The 19,997-nt window shown below is 31.7% G+C and overlaps 1 protein-coding gene across 1 annotated transcript; it reads right to left on the bottom strand.

Annotated features, from left to right (window-relative positions):
* Nucleotides 1-10,816: 10,816 nt before the first annotated feature.
* On the bottom strand, nt 10,817-15,494 carry LOC123906875. The gene is made up of 7 exons (XM_045956890.1): nt 14,698-15,494; nt 14,479-14,565; nt 14,152-14,364; nt 13,286-13,450; nt 12,840-12,893; nt 12,510-12,656; nt 10,817-11,466 (listed from the first exon to the last, which is right to left on the bottom strand). The coding sequence occupies exons 1-7, from the start codon at nt 15,052-15,054 to the stop codon at nt 11,092-11,094; spliced, it is 1,398 nt and encodes a 465-aa protein (XP_045812846.1). The 5' UTR covers nt 15,055-15,494; the 3' UTR covers nt 10,817-11,091.
* Nucleotides 15,495-19,997: the final 4,503 nt, after the last annotated feature.

Here is a 19,997-nt window from a genome sequence, read left to right as displayed (position 1 = left end):
GTCCGAGAAGACGTGAAACTATATGATTGGTGTGTTTGTAAATGAATGATTAATTGGTAGTCGCATTTGACGATGTATGTGCGTGAGTTAGAAATGTATGATAGCGTGTGAAGTGTGTAGTATACTACTCACACTTATATTTATGTTTATGTTTTCTAACTCTCTGCTTTGTGTTAATTGTTGGACCTTTGGGGGTCCAGGTTGACATGTTATGTGTTAGCCTCGTCCGAGTGCAATGGTGAAGCTCTGCTCTGATTGAGACACGGGAAAAAGGGGTTTTTATATGTATATGCATGTAGTCCTCTTAGTATACTCTGTTGGTCTTAAGCTTTCATTTGAAAAGTATCCGTTTTGTATAACTAATAACGCATCGTTCGATGCGAGGTTTTGTTTTTAGTTCATTCGAATATTTTACTAGATAAATGTATTAGTATTATCTTTGAATGAAGTTTGTGATATTCAAACCAGCGCTTTATAAATCAGATTTTCAATTTTTCCGCTGTGTATTTTCGAAAAAGATTTTATAAAGGCAGAGTTAATTAAATAACGGGTTTGGGTGTTACATAAGTTTTGTCCTTTTCTTTTTTATTTGTTTTAACTTGTTACTTAAGAGCTTACCAAAAAACTTGTTACTTAAGAATTCCTCATGGATTAAGGGATATTTGAATTGACTTATTTTTGAGCTTATGTGAAACAGCTTATGCAAATAAATAAGTTTTTAAGTATTATTATAAGATTTCAATGTAGTTTATAATAAAATAGTTTATAAAAATATAATTTTTGTCGGTGAAAACTTATGAATTAATTTATTTGCATAAGCTATTTTCATAAGTTCAACAATAAGTCGAATCCAAATGAGCCCCAAATCATATTTTGCTTTGATTTTTTAGCTTACAAAAAATTATAAAATAACTCTTATACAAAAAATAATAATTAAAATATTTATACAAATAAATTAAATTTTATATTAATTTATAAGTTTTACCTAGCGTAAATAGTTATTCTCAACTAACTTTACCGGCCGTGATTTGTAAAAAAAAAAATCCACCGCAAATACCAACTAAGAAAATAATATACCAATCAGAGTGATTAATAAAATCAAATTTTCTCTCAAACAGTTCAATACCGCCTAATTGGAATATGACACACACATGAATTCAAATTTTTGGCAGTATAAGGCTAAGAGACCGTTTGTTATAGCTTATTTTAGATAAAAATCAATTTTTTATAAAAATAATCACTTTTAATTGTTTTACATCTGTTTGTTACAAATTTTTAAAATAATCAGAAGCTAAAAATAATCAGAAAAACAGATAAAAATGAGAAGCTACTAAGAGTAGCTTAGAGAGAGAAAAGAAATGTTAAAAGAAGAAAGTTATTTATAATTAAAAAAATTATTTTATTTTAAAAAAGTGATTTATATTATAATAAACAAACACAAAGTAAATTCAACTTTTCTAAAAATCTCTAAAAACTAATCTCTAAATTATTTTACATCAAAATCACTATTTTTTTAATCCGTAACAAACGGCCTCTAAATATCAACTAATTTGATCAAATTAATTCAAAAAACCTAGTTATGAAGAATAGACTATTAAGTCTCTACCAATTATATTGATAAGTACCAAGGAAATAAATTGACCAAATCAGAATAGAAAAGACTTAAAAGTTTAAATGTCGACAATCTAATAGTTCAATATTAACCAGTTAAATTAACTATGACTCAAGGATCCTAGTTCATATGAAATGACTGTTAAGCCTCAAATAATTTTCTCAATTGTGACTAAGGGAATCAATTCATCTCAGTCAGTATGTTCAACTTGACCTAATTGGAATAATAAACACTTAAGTTAAATTTCAACAATCTAACGATTCAATCTCATATATTGTTAGAGTAATTATTACTCACAAAACCTAGTTATTACGAAAAGATTGTCAAGTCACAATCAACTAGACTAAAAGGGACTAAGGAGATCAAATATTCTCAATCTGATTGTACTAGACGGAATTTACATATCGTCCATTGGGCCTAAGATGTTGTCCGCCTATCGGTCCATGACTGAGAGTATGGATCAAGCCCATTATTGTAAAGCCTATAATATTCCTAAACCCGGTCTTGGGAGCTAATCCATAATAACAGATAAGACTATATCGCCCAAGTAGCTTAATGGGCCCGCAACACTCATGGGCGAGAGGCCCACTAGGGCGCAGACCGCCCATCCAAAGTGGATATGGATAAGACCAAGACACCAAGTCATGGATCGATGGAAATGTCCAGAATAATAGGAACACATGGGATGACTTCTTCTCCCAAGATCTCCACATTTCCCTATATATTCTCTTCGTGACTCCCTCAATTATCCAGCTCACTACTCTCATCAGATTCTCCTATATATAGGCTTATAGTCATTAAGCTTGAGTCGTTCCTCCTTCACCAAATACACAGAAAAGCTATTCAGCTAGCCTGATACTTGCAGAATAAACCATACCGCCGGTTTACAAGAGAACTACGTGGCTCTGATTCTCTAATCATTTAGAGATACGTAGGACCAGGGAGACCTTCCCTATCGAGCTATAATAAGAACATCATCGGCTAGGTCTCATTCCAATAACCCTAAAATCTATGTAGGAACACTGATCAGTGCATTTTGGCACATATTTTCTAGTATTATAATTTAGCATATTAGTAGTCTTTCTACAATAATATCGAGTTTTTATTATGTTTCTAAGTTTTGGGTCACAATTGAGCCTTAATGAATTTATTTGACCAATTTTCGTATTTAATGACATATTGATCCTTCTCAGTCTGCAGGTCATAACTTGAGCTACGAGTATCAGATTGAGGTGTGCGAATATGCGTTGGAAAGACAAGAGAAAGAGCTACAACTTTCATGTTAAGGCCAGAACCCAGTTCGGAGCGCAACGCAGTCAAATATTTACGTTTATGTTCCAGACTTTATGAAAATAATGTAATTTCGGGTCAAACTTATGTTTTTCGACCCGTAGCTTTTTAAGCCCAATTTTCTCTGAGTACTTAAGCAAAAACACAGCTAGGGTTTTAGGGAATTCTGATTTCATGCAAAAAAATAGAAAAGAAAGGCTGCTACATTCTCATGGAGAACTAGCAACCCTAGGTTGATCCATTGGTATACGGGAACATCGTTCATGACTTCTTGAGGTTCAATTCTTAATAGTAATTCAGTTTATTTATTTATTGTCTTCTCTTATCAATTCATGCTCTTTATTTATTTATGAAACTCGAATATAGTGATGCTTAATCTCTATTTTGAGTTATATATTGTGAGACTTTTCGGATTGATTCATCGCTTGTATGACTAGTTCGAATAGGAATTGATATAGGTTTTTTCGCGCTTAGCAAAAAAGGGTTGGTCGAAATCTGTCATGATACAAACCGTGTTCTAAGTGACGCTTGTTCACTACTCATGGTTAGTTGAACACATTCTTTGCTTAATCGAATGAATTCGTATAAACTGTTTATCGCTTGTATAATCGGTCTTATAAACCAACCAAGGCATGAATATATAAACAATATTTTATGTGAACCGAGGATAGAATCATAACGAAGTTTTCCTAAAACCAATGGATTGATCGTCTTTTTATCAATTGAATTTCTAATACTACTCTTTCGATCTAAACAAACCAAAAACCCCATATTTAATTGTGTTATTCATTGTTCTTATTTTTACTAATTATTAAATTAGAGGTCCTTGTGAGACGACCAAGGTTAACTACCTTGTTACTACTTTTCTTAATTAAAACTTATTTTGATCACGAAACGACCGCGATCAAATTGGCGCCGTTGCCGGGGATCTCTGATTAGGATTAGTAAAATTTAGAACTAACTAACGTTACTAACACTTTTTGTTTTGTGAGTTTTTGTTGTGTTTCAGGTTCTGACGTTGAATTTTGCAGTGAAGCTGAAAAATAGTTAATTTTCGGTTGATATCTTAGATTGATCCGAAATTTGGTCCACAAATCGGAAAAAAATCAAGGAACAAAACTTTCGTATCTTTGATACGAAAATTCAGGCTGAGATTGTGAAATTCCTTCGTTTAGACCACTTTTTATTTTTTTTGAATTTTCCATATATTTAAAAAAATCCAAAAAAATTATATATAGATTTGTTTGATTTTTAGAGATTTTAGGTGGTATTTTTATTTTTTTTAGATTTTATTTGACTCAATTTTTTATTTTTCTCTTCATTTCATTTAGACAAAAAAAAAAAAAAACCTATAAAAAAAATGGAAGATTCATTGGACCAGTTGACTTATATAATTAATTGCTTGGATGCAAGAAAACAACAAACATGCTATCAAAATCATATTCCAACTGTGATGTGTAATATTTGTTCTTCGAGTTTTCATATTAGTGATGCATGTCCTATATTGTTAGATACTGCTATTTGTGGTGAGACCCAATTTGTAGGTAATTTTCAAGGACAATACTATCAAGAACAAAATTCATATCTTGAAGAACAACCAATTTGGTCACATCCACAGTTTCAGCAAATTGATTCATTGGTAGTTGAACCACAACCTAGTTTGGAAGAAATGATAATGCAGATGGCTGAAAATAATAAGAGAATGGCTGAAGATCATTTGCAATTTCTTCAACATATGCAAGTTATGAAAGTCCAAACTGATCAAGTTGAACAAATAATCTCCACCGTCCATCGAATTCAAGAGGAGAAGATGTCTCATGTTGATGTACAACCTGCTGCACTATTAGAGGTAATGCAATGTGATACAAGTCTTGATGAAACTCCAAGTGAGCCCATTGAAACAATACTTGTTTCCGTTGATGAACACAAAATAAGCAACATAAATTCAAGTGAATGCATGGAAGAGATTACACCACAAAATTTATTGAAATCTGATTTAGATGAATTATATACTTCTCTTGAAGTAGATAAATCTTTTGAAATTTTTGCTTGTGAATGTGGTGTTTGTAATATTTGTCATGAGATCAATGCAGCTATTTTAGGTGAAGACATTTTGATTCCGGCAACCAGTTGTGCAGAAATCCCAACAAATTCAATAACTATTGAAGTTAACACAAAAAGTGTGGATTTTAGTCGGAAGCAACCATTGTCTATAGCAAAAAGATTGTTGGTGGAACCTCTGATTAAGCCGCACAACAAGCAGCCATCCTTCATCATTTGTGCATCTCTTCCACCCAATTTATCTGACTCACAAGCTAAATGTGGATTTTCTGATATTCATGCTTTTGTTATTGCAGGTCCACCATATACATTGGCTATTCCTCCTAAGCCACCAGATTTTTTACTAAAGGGCAAGTCCACTTGCCACTTGCTTCTTCCTGTTACGTGTATTCGTAGTGTGGAACGACCTCCTCCAAAACCACCAGACATGAAAGCTACACCTTAGCCCTCGGGTGTGTTCCTTCCTTTTCTTTATGCTTATTGTTATACATTGCGGACAATGTCTGTTTTAAGTGTGGGGGGGACATTTATTTATTTTATTTTTTTGTCAATTAAAAAAAAATAGTAATAATAAAATAAAAAATAAATTTAGCATGCATGCAATTGTTATGAGTAGTTACATGTTTTAAGACTAGAGCAATATAGCTGTAGGATTGGTGAAATTTTTGGAAATTCTTGTTTTCATGCTTGATATGATGATCTTTGCACCTTAATGCACAACTGCTGAAAAACATGCAAACTTAGTAGTGGCTTGATAAATCTTTAAAATACACAGTCATTATCCTAAGTTGTCTGAGTATAGAATATGAAAAAGAGGTATGATTAGGACTAAGTTTGAGGGAAAGCTGGATTACTTGATTGTAGGATCATGGCTAGATTAAATGATGGGATACTACACAATAAAAAAAAATTAAAAAAATTAATTATAGAATAAGTTCCTGTGCCCGAAACTGGAGGAACAATAATGAATATGTTGAGTTCCTGTGCCCGAAACTGGAGGAACAAATGCTGTGTAGGGTGCTCTATTCGGAGTAACAGGTTGGACTCATTACAAGTGAGATCCCGTCAGGTGAAAAGGTAGAGTAGCACCTAAAGCATAACTAAAATGAACTTAAGTAGTATCCTTGCATATAAAAATCAAAAAGCCTGTGAGAACAAGAAAAGCGTAGCTTCCCCTCAAGCTGAAATCCGAACTCAAACTCTGAGTTGTAGGAAAGAAAAGACAGCTTAGTATCCTGACTGTGTAGTTTTCAAGAAGGATCATGTCATGACTCTGGTTGACAGTAATAGGCAGTACACACACACACGCAGGGTTATCGTTGACAGCTGATATACAAGAGTTATGTCAATCTTTGAAATACAGTCCACGGTTGGAAGCTTGAATCCTAGAATTTGTTGATTGCTTGTGATGATTGTAGCATGCTTTGGTCTTGAGTTTTGCTCAGGAGAGCAAAAGAATAAGTGTAGGGGAATTTGATCAGTGCATTTTGGCACATATTTTCTAGTATTATAATTTAGCATATTAGTAGTCTTTCTACAATAATATCGAGTTTTTATTATGTTTCTAAGTTTTGGGTCACAATTGAGCCTTAATGAATTTATTTGACCAATTTTCGTATTTAATGACATATTGATCCTTCTCAGTCTGCAGGTCATAACTTGAGCTACGAGTATCAGATTGAGGTGTGCGAATATGCGTTGGAAAGACAAGAGAAAGAGCTACAACTTTCATGTTAAGGCCAGAACCCAGTTCGGAGCGCAACGCAGTCAAATATTTACGTTTATGTTCCAGACTTTATGAAAATAATGTAATTTCGGGTCAAACTTATGTTTTTCGACCCGTAGCTTTTTAAGCCCAATTTTCTCTGAGTACTTAAGCAAAAACACAGCTAGGGTTTTAGGGAATTCTGATTTCATGCAAAAAAATAGAAAAGAAAGGCTGCTACATTCTCATGGAGAACTAGCAACCCTAGGTTGATCCATTGGTATACGGGAACATCGTTCATGACTTCTTGAGGTTCAATTCTTAATAGTAATTCAGTTTATTTATTTATTGTCTTCTCTTATCAATTCATGCTCTTTATTTATTTATGAAACTCGAATATAGTGATGCTTAATCTCTATTTTGAGTTATATATTGTGAGACTTTTCGGATTGATTCATCGCTTGTATGACTAGTTCGAATAGGAATTGATATAGGTTTTTTCGCGCTTAGCAAAAAAGGGTTGGTCGAAATCTGTCATGATACAAACCGTGTTCTAAGTGACGCTTGTTCACTACTCATGGTTAGTTGAACACATTCTTTGCTTAATCGAATGAATTCGTATAAACTGTTTATCGCTTGTATAATCGGTCTTATAAACCAACCAAGGCATGAATATATAAACAATATTTTATGTGAACCGAGGATAGAATCATAACGAAGTTTTCCTAAAACCAATGGATTGATCGTCTTTTTATCAATTGAATTTCTAATACTACTCTTTCGATCTAAACAAACCAAAAACCCCATATTTAATTGTGTTATTCATTGTTCTTATTTTTACTAATTATTAAATTAGAGGTCCTTGTGAGACGACCAAGGTTAACTACCTTGTTACTACTTTTCTTAATTAAAACTTATTTTGATCACGAAACGACAGCGATCAAACACTGATGCATGCTTCAACGAATACAAATTTTACAAATTACACCGGTGTAACATTTGAGTAATGTTACACCGCTCAATAACGCTTCAACGAATACAAATTTTACAAAATCCATCGTTGGATTGAAAGTTTATATCATTTAGATCATCCATGTTCAATTTTACAAAAATCTAAAATCGTTTGATATGTTATTGAGATCGATCAAGATTAACGTTTTATGTGTTTTTATTGAATACTGTTAAGCTTGATCAATCTCAATAGCATATTAAATGATTTTAAATTTTTATAGAATTGAACATGAATGATCTATATGATATAAACTTTCAATCCAACGGTGGATTTTGTAAAATTTGTATTCGTTGAAGCGTTATTGAGCGGTATATATATATAATGTCAAATAACCGATTATCCCAAAACCTTAAGGTGTTAGGATAGAGCCATATCAATGGTTTTATATTATTTCTAACACGCCCCCTCACGCAAGAGCCTACTTAGGCTTGAAGCGTGGATAATGTATAGGCCCACCTACCATATACTTAAATTCCACTTTTTAATTAGAAAGTGAGGGGAGCGGGGATCGAACTCTAGACCACTTAGTCATAGAGGCTCTGATACCATGTAGAAAATAATAAGTGAATACTGTTATATGTTATTCCTCAGCTCAAGGCTGGTTTAAATAGGAAGAGTACAAACATAAAAGGAAATAATAGATAAGCTTAGAATCTCCTAGAAATAACAAACTAGGAAACTAAATATTTTCCAACATATATATATGGGGAGGGATCAAATTACACCGGTGTAACATTTGAGTAATGTTACACCGCTCAATAACGCTTTAACGAATAATTTTTTTACAAAATCCACCGTTGGATTGAAAGCTTATATCGTATATATCATATATGTTGAATTGTATAAAAATCTAAAATCGTTTGATATGTTTTTGAGATAGATCAAGATTAACGGTATTAAATAAAAACGCATAAACCATTAATCTTCATCGGTCTCAATAACATATCAAACGATTTTAGATTTTTGTAAAATTCAACATGGATGATCTATACGATATAAGCTTTCAATCCAACGGTGGATTTTGTAAAATTTGAATTCGTTAAAGCGTTATTGAGCAGTGTAACATCACTCAAATGTTACACCGGTGTAATTTGATCTCTCCCCTATATATATATATATATATATATATATATATATATATATATATATGTGTGTGTGAGTGTATCAGGTGAGAACTGATAATTATGTGAGAAACGAGAACTATTAATAATAATTATCGGATTTAATAGACGCATCAGATTAAAATCTTTTCATTCACTTAAAATCTCATGTGATTATATTTCTGGAGATTGAAAAAATCTTCCTATATATAATCTTTCCTAATTTATTGCAACTCCTCCAAAATTTACTGGAATAAATTTTTACCTCTCTCTTTTCAATTTTTAATACAGCAATGCTATATGTTGCGATACAATTTTCTGGTGAGTTCACAAATATAGTTTTTTTCTTTAAACCAAAAGCATTGTGGTTATTATATACTTCTAGTTCATTTACCAAAATGTATTTAAAATTCATATTTAAAACAAGTTTTATTTTTTTTTCCATGAACGAGGGGATTTTCAATTCGTTTGCATGTATCATTGGAACATATGGTACTAGAGATTCAGTCGCTGGAAACGCAGCTACCTGCGTTTTTGTCTGGTTATAATTTTTGATGCTGAAGTTTGATAAATGATAAGCATTTGTGATGTTTAGCTTTGCACAGTCTCTTCACTTTGAATGCATTTATCATTAGCTGTGTTTGTGTGACAATGGGTTTTGTGACATCTTTTGTATCTTCAGGCATGTGTTATGCCTATATCAATTTAATTTTCCTTTCCAGAAAAACAAAAACAAAAACAAAAGCTTCAACGATATAATAACCGTATTGCCTCTAATCTCTGTTCATTTCTTTATTTAATTTAATTTTTAAATAATTTTTAGTAAAACAATCAATTGTTATAAATTAGGAAAGATTATATATAAGAAGATTTTTCAATCTCCACAAATATAATCACATGAGATTTTAAGTGAGTAGAGAGATTTAATCTGATGCGTCAATTAAATATGATGATTATTAATAGTTCTCGCAATGTTTTAAAAACCGAACCGGACCGGCCGGTCCGACCGGTTCGACCACGAACCGGTGCCCTCGGCGGTCCGGACGACTAGCAAGAACCGCTAGTCAGTGGAACCGGTCAAAAACCGGTGTGAACCGGTATGAACCGGTGTGAACCGGAAAACCGGCCGGTTTTTCTCTCACTTAAAAAAAAAAAAAAAACTGATTTTTTAATTAAAAAAAAGCGATGGATTGAAATTGAAAGGTTAAAAAATCAAAAATCTTTCCTTTCCAACCATAGACTCAAACACGTGAAAAAATTATATGAACGGTTCAATATAAACGGTTCAATAACGGTTGAACCGATCCGACCGGTTGACCCTTGAACCAGTTGTCACAACGGTTCGACCTCCGGTCCGGTTCTTAAAACATTGAGTTCTCGTTTCTCATTAAATGGCGGTTTTTTATTTCGCTGAAAAGTTCGTGGTCGACAATTTATTCCGTGGCAATTTGTTCTTGAAATTTCTAATGAGAATATTTTGATTTTGAGCATTCCGATTGTATAGGATGGAATGTCTTATTGCATTAATTTAAATGATTTAATTTTATTGTATTCAATTAATTAGCACAACAGCTAGTTTTTATGTAGAGAAATAAACAGACGAAAGTAAGCCAAACCACAACTAAGACAATGTTAGTGACAAACTGCAAATGAGACACAACCTTATTTCATATAACCTCTTAGTTTAAATGTTTATTTTGTGAGAGTGTGATTGTACTGTGATATTGAGGTGAGAGTGAGAGAGATCTATATTTTGTAAAAAAATTCAGATGGTAATATTCTTTGGTTGTCGGTTTAAATAACGGTAGTAATTTTTTATCTTGTTTTAGAGTTTTCATGCTATATTCATATATTGTGATTGTATTTTTTTCTTCTTCCGCTCTGTTATTTACTAATTAACAAATTTATCATCCACAAACCTAAAAATATAATTTATAACAATAACAACCTTGTATAAGCCACAGTATGTAAAAAAAATAGTGTTTGTAAGTTTTACCCATAGAAAAGCCACCAAACCAACTTTGAAGAACACAAGATGCAAAGGATACCAATAATGGTTCATAGTATATTTACTATTTATCTTTAAAGATTTACATAAGAGTCCATGCAATAATGGTATAATCAATAGATGACATTTTAGTCAACATTGTTTTTAAAAAATCCTGATCAACAAAGAAATTTAATTTAAAATATAAAAATAAATGAGCCTAAGCACCTTGAATGCCCTTCAAAAGGAGAACCAATATCACCAAAACCCAAAAATGCCCAAAAGAAGAAAAAAAAAAAAACACTTTTTTTATGCTTCATTCCCTTAGGGACATTTCACATTTCTTCCTGGTCCACCATAATAAAAATAATTCCCCCAAACATTATTAATTCCTCCTTGTATGTCATAGCAATTTGGATGATCAGCTAGAACCCTAAGATTTGACAAGGGTATCAAATTATTATCCCAATCCACAACTTGCATATTTCTAAAATATGATGCTTTTCCAAAACCTTCTCTAGCAAAATGGCCACTACCCATTTGAGTTGAAGTATGTGACCCTTCTCTTGAATTCACAATTTCACCACCAAATTGTACCATACTTGCATGATCCCTTAAATGTGTGAACAAAAAAGATGGCCAATATCCGACCAAGATCCCGGATCCGAACTCCAGCCACCAGTTCCCGTGCTTTGGATCCTACACAAAAATAAATAAAGTATAACAAAACATTCAATGACACTCCTTTTGGTACTTTTTTTTTTTTTGTACCAAAGCAAAATAATTCAATTAAAGATAGACATAATTATGAATAGCAACATGCTAGCTTGGTTGGCAAGTGAAAATGAGTCAAAAAGAGGAGTAAAGAAAAATGGTGAATGTGTGAAGGGTATGTAGTACAAAATAATGGGAAATTTTGTTAAAATAATAATAAAAATGATGAACAAAAGAGTGAAGATCGTTCAGAATTAGAAATTCTTTGTTGGGAAAAAGGAAGAGAATCTTTAAAAGAAAGAAAGCATATATAAGAGAAATACAGTTTCATTCATTATTCGAATTCACTAGGCATGCGTGTAATGTCCCAAAGTATATAGTATATATATTAAAGTGAAAAAAGTGGTGCATGTTAATTACGACTAGACATTGTACAACACTATTTACATTTTTGTCTTTTTTCAAAATTACATAGATATAACAAAAAATAAAATAACTTCCCCTATGCTTCTTCTAATATTCTATAGATATCACAAAATTCAATGGTATTTTTTGTTAATTCCAAAATAGTGGAGACCCTACCATTGAGCTTTTTTAATCATTTTTATTTGTTTATTACTACTATTTGTTTTTGAGTTTGAGTTCCTTTAAAGCTTTTGACCATGAAATTTGAAGACTTTTGTGAACATAGTGAAGTATTCAAATCAAAGGGCAGGGATCAATCTTCTAAAATGAAAAACATTTTGTCCTTTAGGTGGGACCATATATGCTTAAAAAGGATTATATAGCAAACTATAGTATGACATAAATGGATTAAGTATTATATATGAACCCTTAATCCCTTTTATAAGAGTTGTGTGACAAAGTTTAACTTTTCTAATCAACAGTAAAAACTGAGATTACCCACCAAAAAGAAAAAGTTAAAAGTAAAAGTAAGCCTTAAAAATATTGAACATTTATTTATAATATAAATTTTCAATAGTTTTCTTATGTCAATTTTGTGATAGAATGGAGAGAAAAAAAATTACCTTCCAAATGAGCAAACTAATATCAAATTGTCCCCCAGTATATGAAGAAGTTGGAGAGATTGCAGCCCCAATTGCAATTTTATTGTTAGTTTGAACAAAGCCTGAACAAAGTAAATTGTAGCATCCAGTTGCTTGATATGCATCACTCTGAAAATAATAAACAATATTATTTTTTTATTGTGTCAATTTTTTTATATTTTTTTTATTATTAATATTTATTTTCATTATTGAAAGTCTTCTTAGTAGCTATTATATTATCTTACACTTCAAGCAAAGGTTCATAATAATAGTATATAATTCCACTACTTTTTCTTTATAGAGTTTACTTACCGTCCAATAAGTAAAGAATCTAGGGTAACTGTCCCCATAGAGCTCAGGGCTGACCTGAAAAAAATTTAATTTAAATTAGTTTTTTGGCTAAGATACAAAAATTAAATACATGAATAAAATTTGTATGGTAGGTAGTTGAGCATGTTAACTGTCTTTGAATGCTAACCAAATATAGTGCATTTAAGAGAATCATTGAAATATAGAGAAAAAAAGTGGAAATCAGGTAACATCTACGCGTAATCGTAAAGACTAAACTCTCGAGTTTTGTAGGACTCAAATGAGCGGTATTAAAGTTGTTGTATACCCAAACCAAAAATCAAACTCAAAACCTTAATTAAATTAAAAGAGATCTGACTCAGCTCATCTAAGCGATTTTAGGTGGAAAAGTGTATTTTAACAAATGAAGAATCAATTAAGATGAAGTAATGGCTGAAATTGAAACTTGCCTGCCAACCAGCTTCAATGGTGTTGAGATCATCTCCAAATGAACCAGAAATGACCCACATTTGGGACAAGCTGAATTCATATTGGTTTGCTACTCGTGGGGCCCACACGTTTATGCTAGCTTTTGCTCCATAATATTGATTTCCAGTCACATACCCAACTGCATGCTGTGAAGCAATTAAAATTTGTCAAGCCATATCTACAAAAGATAACGACAACACACCAGACACAACATTGATACGTATGCGCAGATAGAAGTGATTTAATAAGATTATATGTGAATATATGTTGAATACCGACGCGTCTCATATTCTAGACACACATTCGATCTAAAGTATTCATGCAATATATGGCCATTTTGAATATAACATAAGGTTACTATTGGAAGTTAAATTTCTAAGTTAGATTTATTTTGTAAAACTTTTCCTTACAAGCTTATGATAGTTTAAATTTAAGTAGGATATTTTAGGTTAAATTTTCTTACACAGAGTAATGTGACAGTTGCACCACACAAGAATAGAAGGATCATTTACTTTGGAATAAGTGAAACATTAACTAGCTGAAGAACCATGAATTTCTGCAATCATTATTAATAGGAAAAAAGGTTGAAGTTTCACCATCAATGAAATTCCAACTACTCAAAATTTATTGTTCTTGCTTTCATAAGTACTCATTTTCATACCAAACAAGACAAATGTACATTTAAAACATGAAAGAAGAAAAACATATGCATAGAATGAAAACTAAAACACTAGATTAATTTGTTAATGTGCTTCTTTGATCAACCAAAAGAAAATTGATAAAATTGAAAAATAAACAAGAGCTTAATTTTCTTGGTGTAAATTTTTAGAAGTTCAATTTTACATACCTCATGTCCATTGCTGTTTGTATCCCTTCGAACGCGTTTTCCTAATTTTCTTCCAAATGTATTAATAGAACTAGCTCGTAACATGTCTTGTTCCGTTGTTCTTCTAATTGGAATTGTTCCTTCAGGACACGATTCTCCGGACAAACTCCATAACTGAAAATTCTCGCTCAACACATCCATTTTGTTATGATTCGTCGGCCTTTCCGGAGGATCCTGCACACATGCAAAAAAAAATTAATGTCAACGTTTTAATATAAAAATTTCATTCATAGATTAATTTCAAATAACAAAAATATTGAGATTGTTTTCGACTTAATAAGAATTTACAAGGGGTTTTTGTCCTTTTAATAGAGGATGATCAAAAGCTGGTTGATTATGAGATTCAACACATTGTATGATATCGCCATCAGGACTCTACAAAAAAATGCATTATTACAACAAATATATCAACAACTTATGGTCCAAAAACAGAGCACAAAACAGAGCAAAAACAGAGTAAAAACAGGGGAATTGGAAAAAAAAGAAAAGAATGAAACTTTGACATACCTGAATTGTCTTTATAGAAGGTTTATTGATCTGTTGAAGACGATTTCTTATGATATTCAATTTATGCAACTCATCAATAGGTTTAAAAGTGTTATTAACAACTGGGTTGTTGTCAATTTTTGAGGAAGAAAAAACAGGACAAAGAAAATAAAAAACAAGAAGAAAATGTACAAGATTGTAAATGATTGGAGAAGTCAAACACAAGCTAAAATCCATGGTTGAGAATTTTCCTTTCTTTGTTTCTATTGAAGAATCCGTTTGAATTTGTTTACATTGATCTTGTCTTCTTCTTCTTCCATCAACAAAAACAAAATTGTTTGTTCCTAGATTATGATTATGCCAAGAAAGGAAACACATCTTCCACCAAAACTATACTATACAATATACATAAAATGAGTATTCTAAGAAAGGTTAATTACTTCTTCACTATTTTCAATGCCTTGGAAGCATAGTATAGAAGTGTATAACGTGCTTCTATTCTTTCTTTATCTCTCTCTCTATCTCTCTCTCTCTCTCTCTCTCTCTCTCTCTCTCTCTCAAAATTGGGTTATGTTACTGACAACTTGAGGTTTCAGGCGTTGGCTGGATGATGTATTGAAGTTTTGGCCATGTGGGTTGGAGCCTTATAAATGCCTTGATTAGTGATGAAATCGTGCTAAATTTAAAAATTTCTAGGAGTGTGTACAAGGGGACATGAATTATAGCTTATAAATAATTAGTACTCATGAATTTCAATGGTATCTTTCTGATTGATTATTTAAAGGCCATTATGTCAAAATAAATTATTTAAGGTTATTGATGTAAATCTATAATAAAGGTGGGGGTATTAGCTAAATAAATCACCTCTTTTACATGGATCAGAATTCTCTCATGTCTTTCTTCTCTAGTTTTATCTTCGGTGCAATTCTCAGTTATTGGATTTGATTCAATGGTTGACCGACAAAAAATGGTTTGACATAATTCTCAATTATAGATTAATTGAAAGGTTGAGATTGCATATAATAGAAAACAGGAGACAACAAATTGGAGAAGATCTTAATCCATTTTATATATCTAAAATTTTGCTCACTTATAAACGATGTAACATTAACTATTCACACTTAAATGAGAGATTATTGGATTCAAGTGTATAGTCTCGCATCTCTTATGAAAGCGCAAAATGTTAAATATATAAGTGAGGTGTCCATTTGTCTAATGTCTTACGGTTTTAAATGCATGTGTGGTATTTTACCCTCTTGTGGTTATAGAAAATTGACTCTTTCTTGCTCTTGATGCTCTACCGAACTCCCCAACACCATCGAGGATTGAATCTATGAAAAACGACTAATTTCTCTTAACCGAGAATGATGTTACATTTAGTGTCGAACACTTTATCTAGTGGAGAAACCTATAGAAAAATTAAGATTTTTACTTTTGTCTAAGATAAATATTATTCAAAGGGTTATAATGAGAAAGCAACCATTTGTTTTTCTTAAGCATAATTTAATGATATACTTTTTGTTTACATTGTTTTTCTAATTGTTTATCATCATACTTTTCTTTCAATACATAATTTTATTTGTTGGTGTTTTAACTAAATAAAAATTGGATGTGTAACTATCAATTTATGAAAAGGATTATATATTTTGGACATATATATGTACTTTAAACCATCAATTTAAGGTGTGAAGAAAGAGAAGAAAGAAACAAAAGAGATGGAGAGAGATAACAAAACATGTTTCCAGTCTAGAATACAAAGACTGTAACTTTATTAGCTTTTGTGTCTTTTTTTAGTTTATTATGGCAAAATGAGACTGATGATTTCTGGTAGTATTATTTACTTTGTGTCTGAGGACAGAAAGGAATGAAAATTACTAAAATTGATTCTGGGTTTCCAAAGTTCTATCTATCTTTGCTTTGAGACTCTCTTCCTTTCTCATTTCCCAATATGTTCTATCATGAGTCATCAAAACACATAGCACTCCACTATTTGTTTTTGTATTAATCCTCATTCGGGAAAAATAAGGTTCCGATAATTTAGAGTTCAGATGCGAGATAAGTAAAATTTGATAAAAAATTGTTTTGATTAGGAATCAAACTCGGAATTTTCTAATCAATTAATCTTAGAGAGACCTTATTAACCAATTAAGCTGAATATCCTAGTTTATATTTCTCAAAGCGTTATGTATTTCCTATATTTTTTATATTTCTTGGTCTAGTGGTTAAAAACTTCAATTTTAAGGTGGATAAGTAGAGGGTCTGAATTTTAGCTCCCTACATATATAATGTCTCAGTCAACCGAGCTAAGCCCACGATACTCCTATACTTTTTCTATAATCTTTGGAGGATTTGGATAAGTTAATTACAACTACAAACTTAATAGTACATAATCTTATGCAAAAATAATAGCAATTAAGTGCAAGATTAATTAATTTGTACGTTAATGAACTAGTTAAGATGATAAATTTACGGAGTCATTAAAGTGTCAAATACTCTAATTACAATGATTTCCTAGCCAAATTGTATTGTATTAGTGCCCCCCAATCCAACCTTTTTAATATGCCCATGCTCTATGCACCCTCCATGCGTATCATAGTTGTCTATTGTTTTCTTTAAAGGACACCAATGGAGCTAGAACATGAGACCTCTCTGTTCAAAACTTGTCATTTTACAAACTACTAGATCAAACCCTTAGAGTTTGAGGGGATTAGAATCGGAAGATCGTCTTTTTGTGGGGGGTACATCGTTGGTTAGGTGTTGCCAGAGCGTTTATTTCCCACGTTCAAAGTTTTCTCTCCTCAATTTCAAGGGGGGAGAAGTTTTATAAGGGTGTATTGTTGGTATGACATGCGGTGATTTGGGTCTTGCAACAGATTAGGAACGATAAGGTATTCTCAAATAATCTAATTTCCACTTATCTTAATCTTAATGTGAATAATGATAATACCAACCTCAGTATCTTGATTATGATGTTTACACAAACACCATAAGAAGGCATGCATTGCACTTGAATGCAATTACAAATCAAATCTATTATTTGAATAAAACTTACTTAGGCATCACTATTTTTACATGTATAATACCTATATATATCTACAATCAAAATGATTAGTACCAGCAAATGAGCAATACATTTTGGTAGTCAAAAAAAGCAATACATTGTGAATATGAATAAATATACATAGTACACATAGGAAGGCTTAATTATGAGAGCACCAAAACTAAAGTTGCCTTTATTTCACAGTTGTTCTCTTTTTTGGGTTCAGGCAATGATGCCTACCATTTTGACAGAAGACCCTTTAATTTCTAGCTCAGAATTTTTTAATATAGGTAATTATTTTTCTCACTTCTTATAGGACTAAAAATAGAAACATGTAGAGAATCTGGTCCCCTGTGAGTCACCCTCATTACAGCTAATTGGCCAGCATAAATAAATAAATAAATCAAAAAATCTTGGTGAAACCAGAAATTCATGTATCTTACAATATTCAGAAAGATTCAGCAATGTACTTTTATGTACAAGTAAGTTTGAATGTCAAGGATCATATTCATGGTATGCTTGGATAGCATGCAATAGAAAACAAACACAAAAGGCCAAAAAAACATGTTTTCTTGTTTAATCATCTTATGTTGTTGGAATGAAAATTTGAAAACAAACCAACTAACCAACTCTAGGTTAACTACTTAATTTTAATGTTGGCAGGATGAATGAACAAAACACTCCAAGTGGTTGGCCTCGAGGTAGACCTGCCCCCTTGATTGTGTTTTCAGTTGGGTTGTCGCCTGTCGGAGTACATTTCATAAAAACAAGGTAGTTATTCTCTCTTGCTAGAGCGAAAGGGATACAGATTCTCTCCAACTCATTCTCTCTTGTTGCTTGTGCTGCCATCTTCTCAGCCGTCCATTCATGTTTCTCTCTCTCTCAAACTGTTTCTTTTAATTAATTTATATTTTATAAACCATCAGACAATAAATGAAGAGCAGGAGGGATGGCTAAGCAACTCTCATCATCGAGTCTGTTTTTAAAGGTCATGACAATGTTTAGAATCTCATATTAAATAAATAAAAATATTTAATATAATACTTAAGTCGTGAAACTCTATAGCCTAATAGACCAGTCTTTTGGATTTCATATGCTTAAATCCTAGTAACATCCATCTAATTTTTTTCTTGGTCCTAGATGAAGTGGTAATTCACTGAAATTAAACTCACATATAATTGTGAGGGATCCCGGGTTCGAACCCGAGTCACGACATTCGGCCTAACAATTTTGGCATTTTTACCAATTGAGCTAGGACTTATGGGACAACATCTATCTAATTTTATCTAAGTAAAAAAAAATCCATCTAATTTTATCAACATTGACCCTTTCACAACTAAATTTATTGTGATAGTTTCCCAATTGATAATGCCTTAAAGTTGTCATTTGTCACTCACTATAACTATGGTTTTCATGAATTAAGATGTTACAGTCACTTAATTCTCATCTTTTTTTTTACACAACTTAATTCTTATCTTGACAGGTGGAATATTGAAGTGATGGATGATAGTGCAAAACTTAATTTGACATAAATTTAAGAAAACTATAGTTTAACAACCATGATGTATGTAGCCAATGGTTTAATTGCTAATCATTGTTTTGTTGTGTGTGTATGAAAGAGAAATTTGTGATTTTAAAGCCGTGAGAAAAGGGTGGTCACTATAAAGGCTGTCATATGTCAGCAGTGTTAGGAAACAAAGGAAAGATTTATTGAAAATTTAACAGAATGATACAATTAGATAAATAGAACAATTTTTAAATTAGGATTAGGAGTAAATACTAAATTTCTAGTTGAATTTAAGTTACAAATGTTAATAAGTAGGAAGTAATAGCAATGGTTGGACTTAAGATATAATATGTCTTAATCACGGGTTGAGATTCGCTGCTGTAGCATTTTTACACGATTTAATGCAGTAAATAGTAATCAATTTTTGTCATTAATTTATGATAGAATGATTTATATTTCAACTTAGTTTTATAAAGTGAATTAATCTCAGCCACTTATTTTAATGGGACAGCTAACGGTTATAACAAAGTTATCCCTAATCACGCAATGGTTGAAAGAGTGGAATATAAAATAATTATTAGGACTTAATTAATTCAAGAATGATAGATTGAATAGCAATGAGGAGAGCTGAATATGATTCTATAAGAATGATTGATTACACATTTTGTCAGAGAAGAACGTGTGTGTCTTTGTTTATGATGAAATTTCATTACATTAGTAGTATTTCATACCAACTTCATGTGAGACCACTGAAGAAAAAAAAGAAGGCCTGAA

The sequence above is a fragment of the Trifolium pratense genome, linkage group LG2, assembly GCF_020283565.1.
Source record: "Trifolium pratense cultivar HEN17-A07 linkage group LG2, ARS_RC_1.1, whole genome shotgun sequence".
In the NCBI taxonomy this organism is placed as follows: domain Eukaryota; kingdom Viridiplantae; phylum Streptophyta; class Magnoliopsida; order Fabales; family Fabaceae; genus Trifolium; species Trifolium pratense.
The sequence above is the reverse complement of the archived record's forward strand: the minus strand, read 5'-3'. Positions and strand labels throughout refer to the sequence as shown.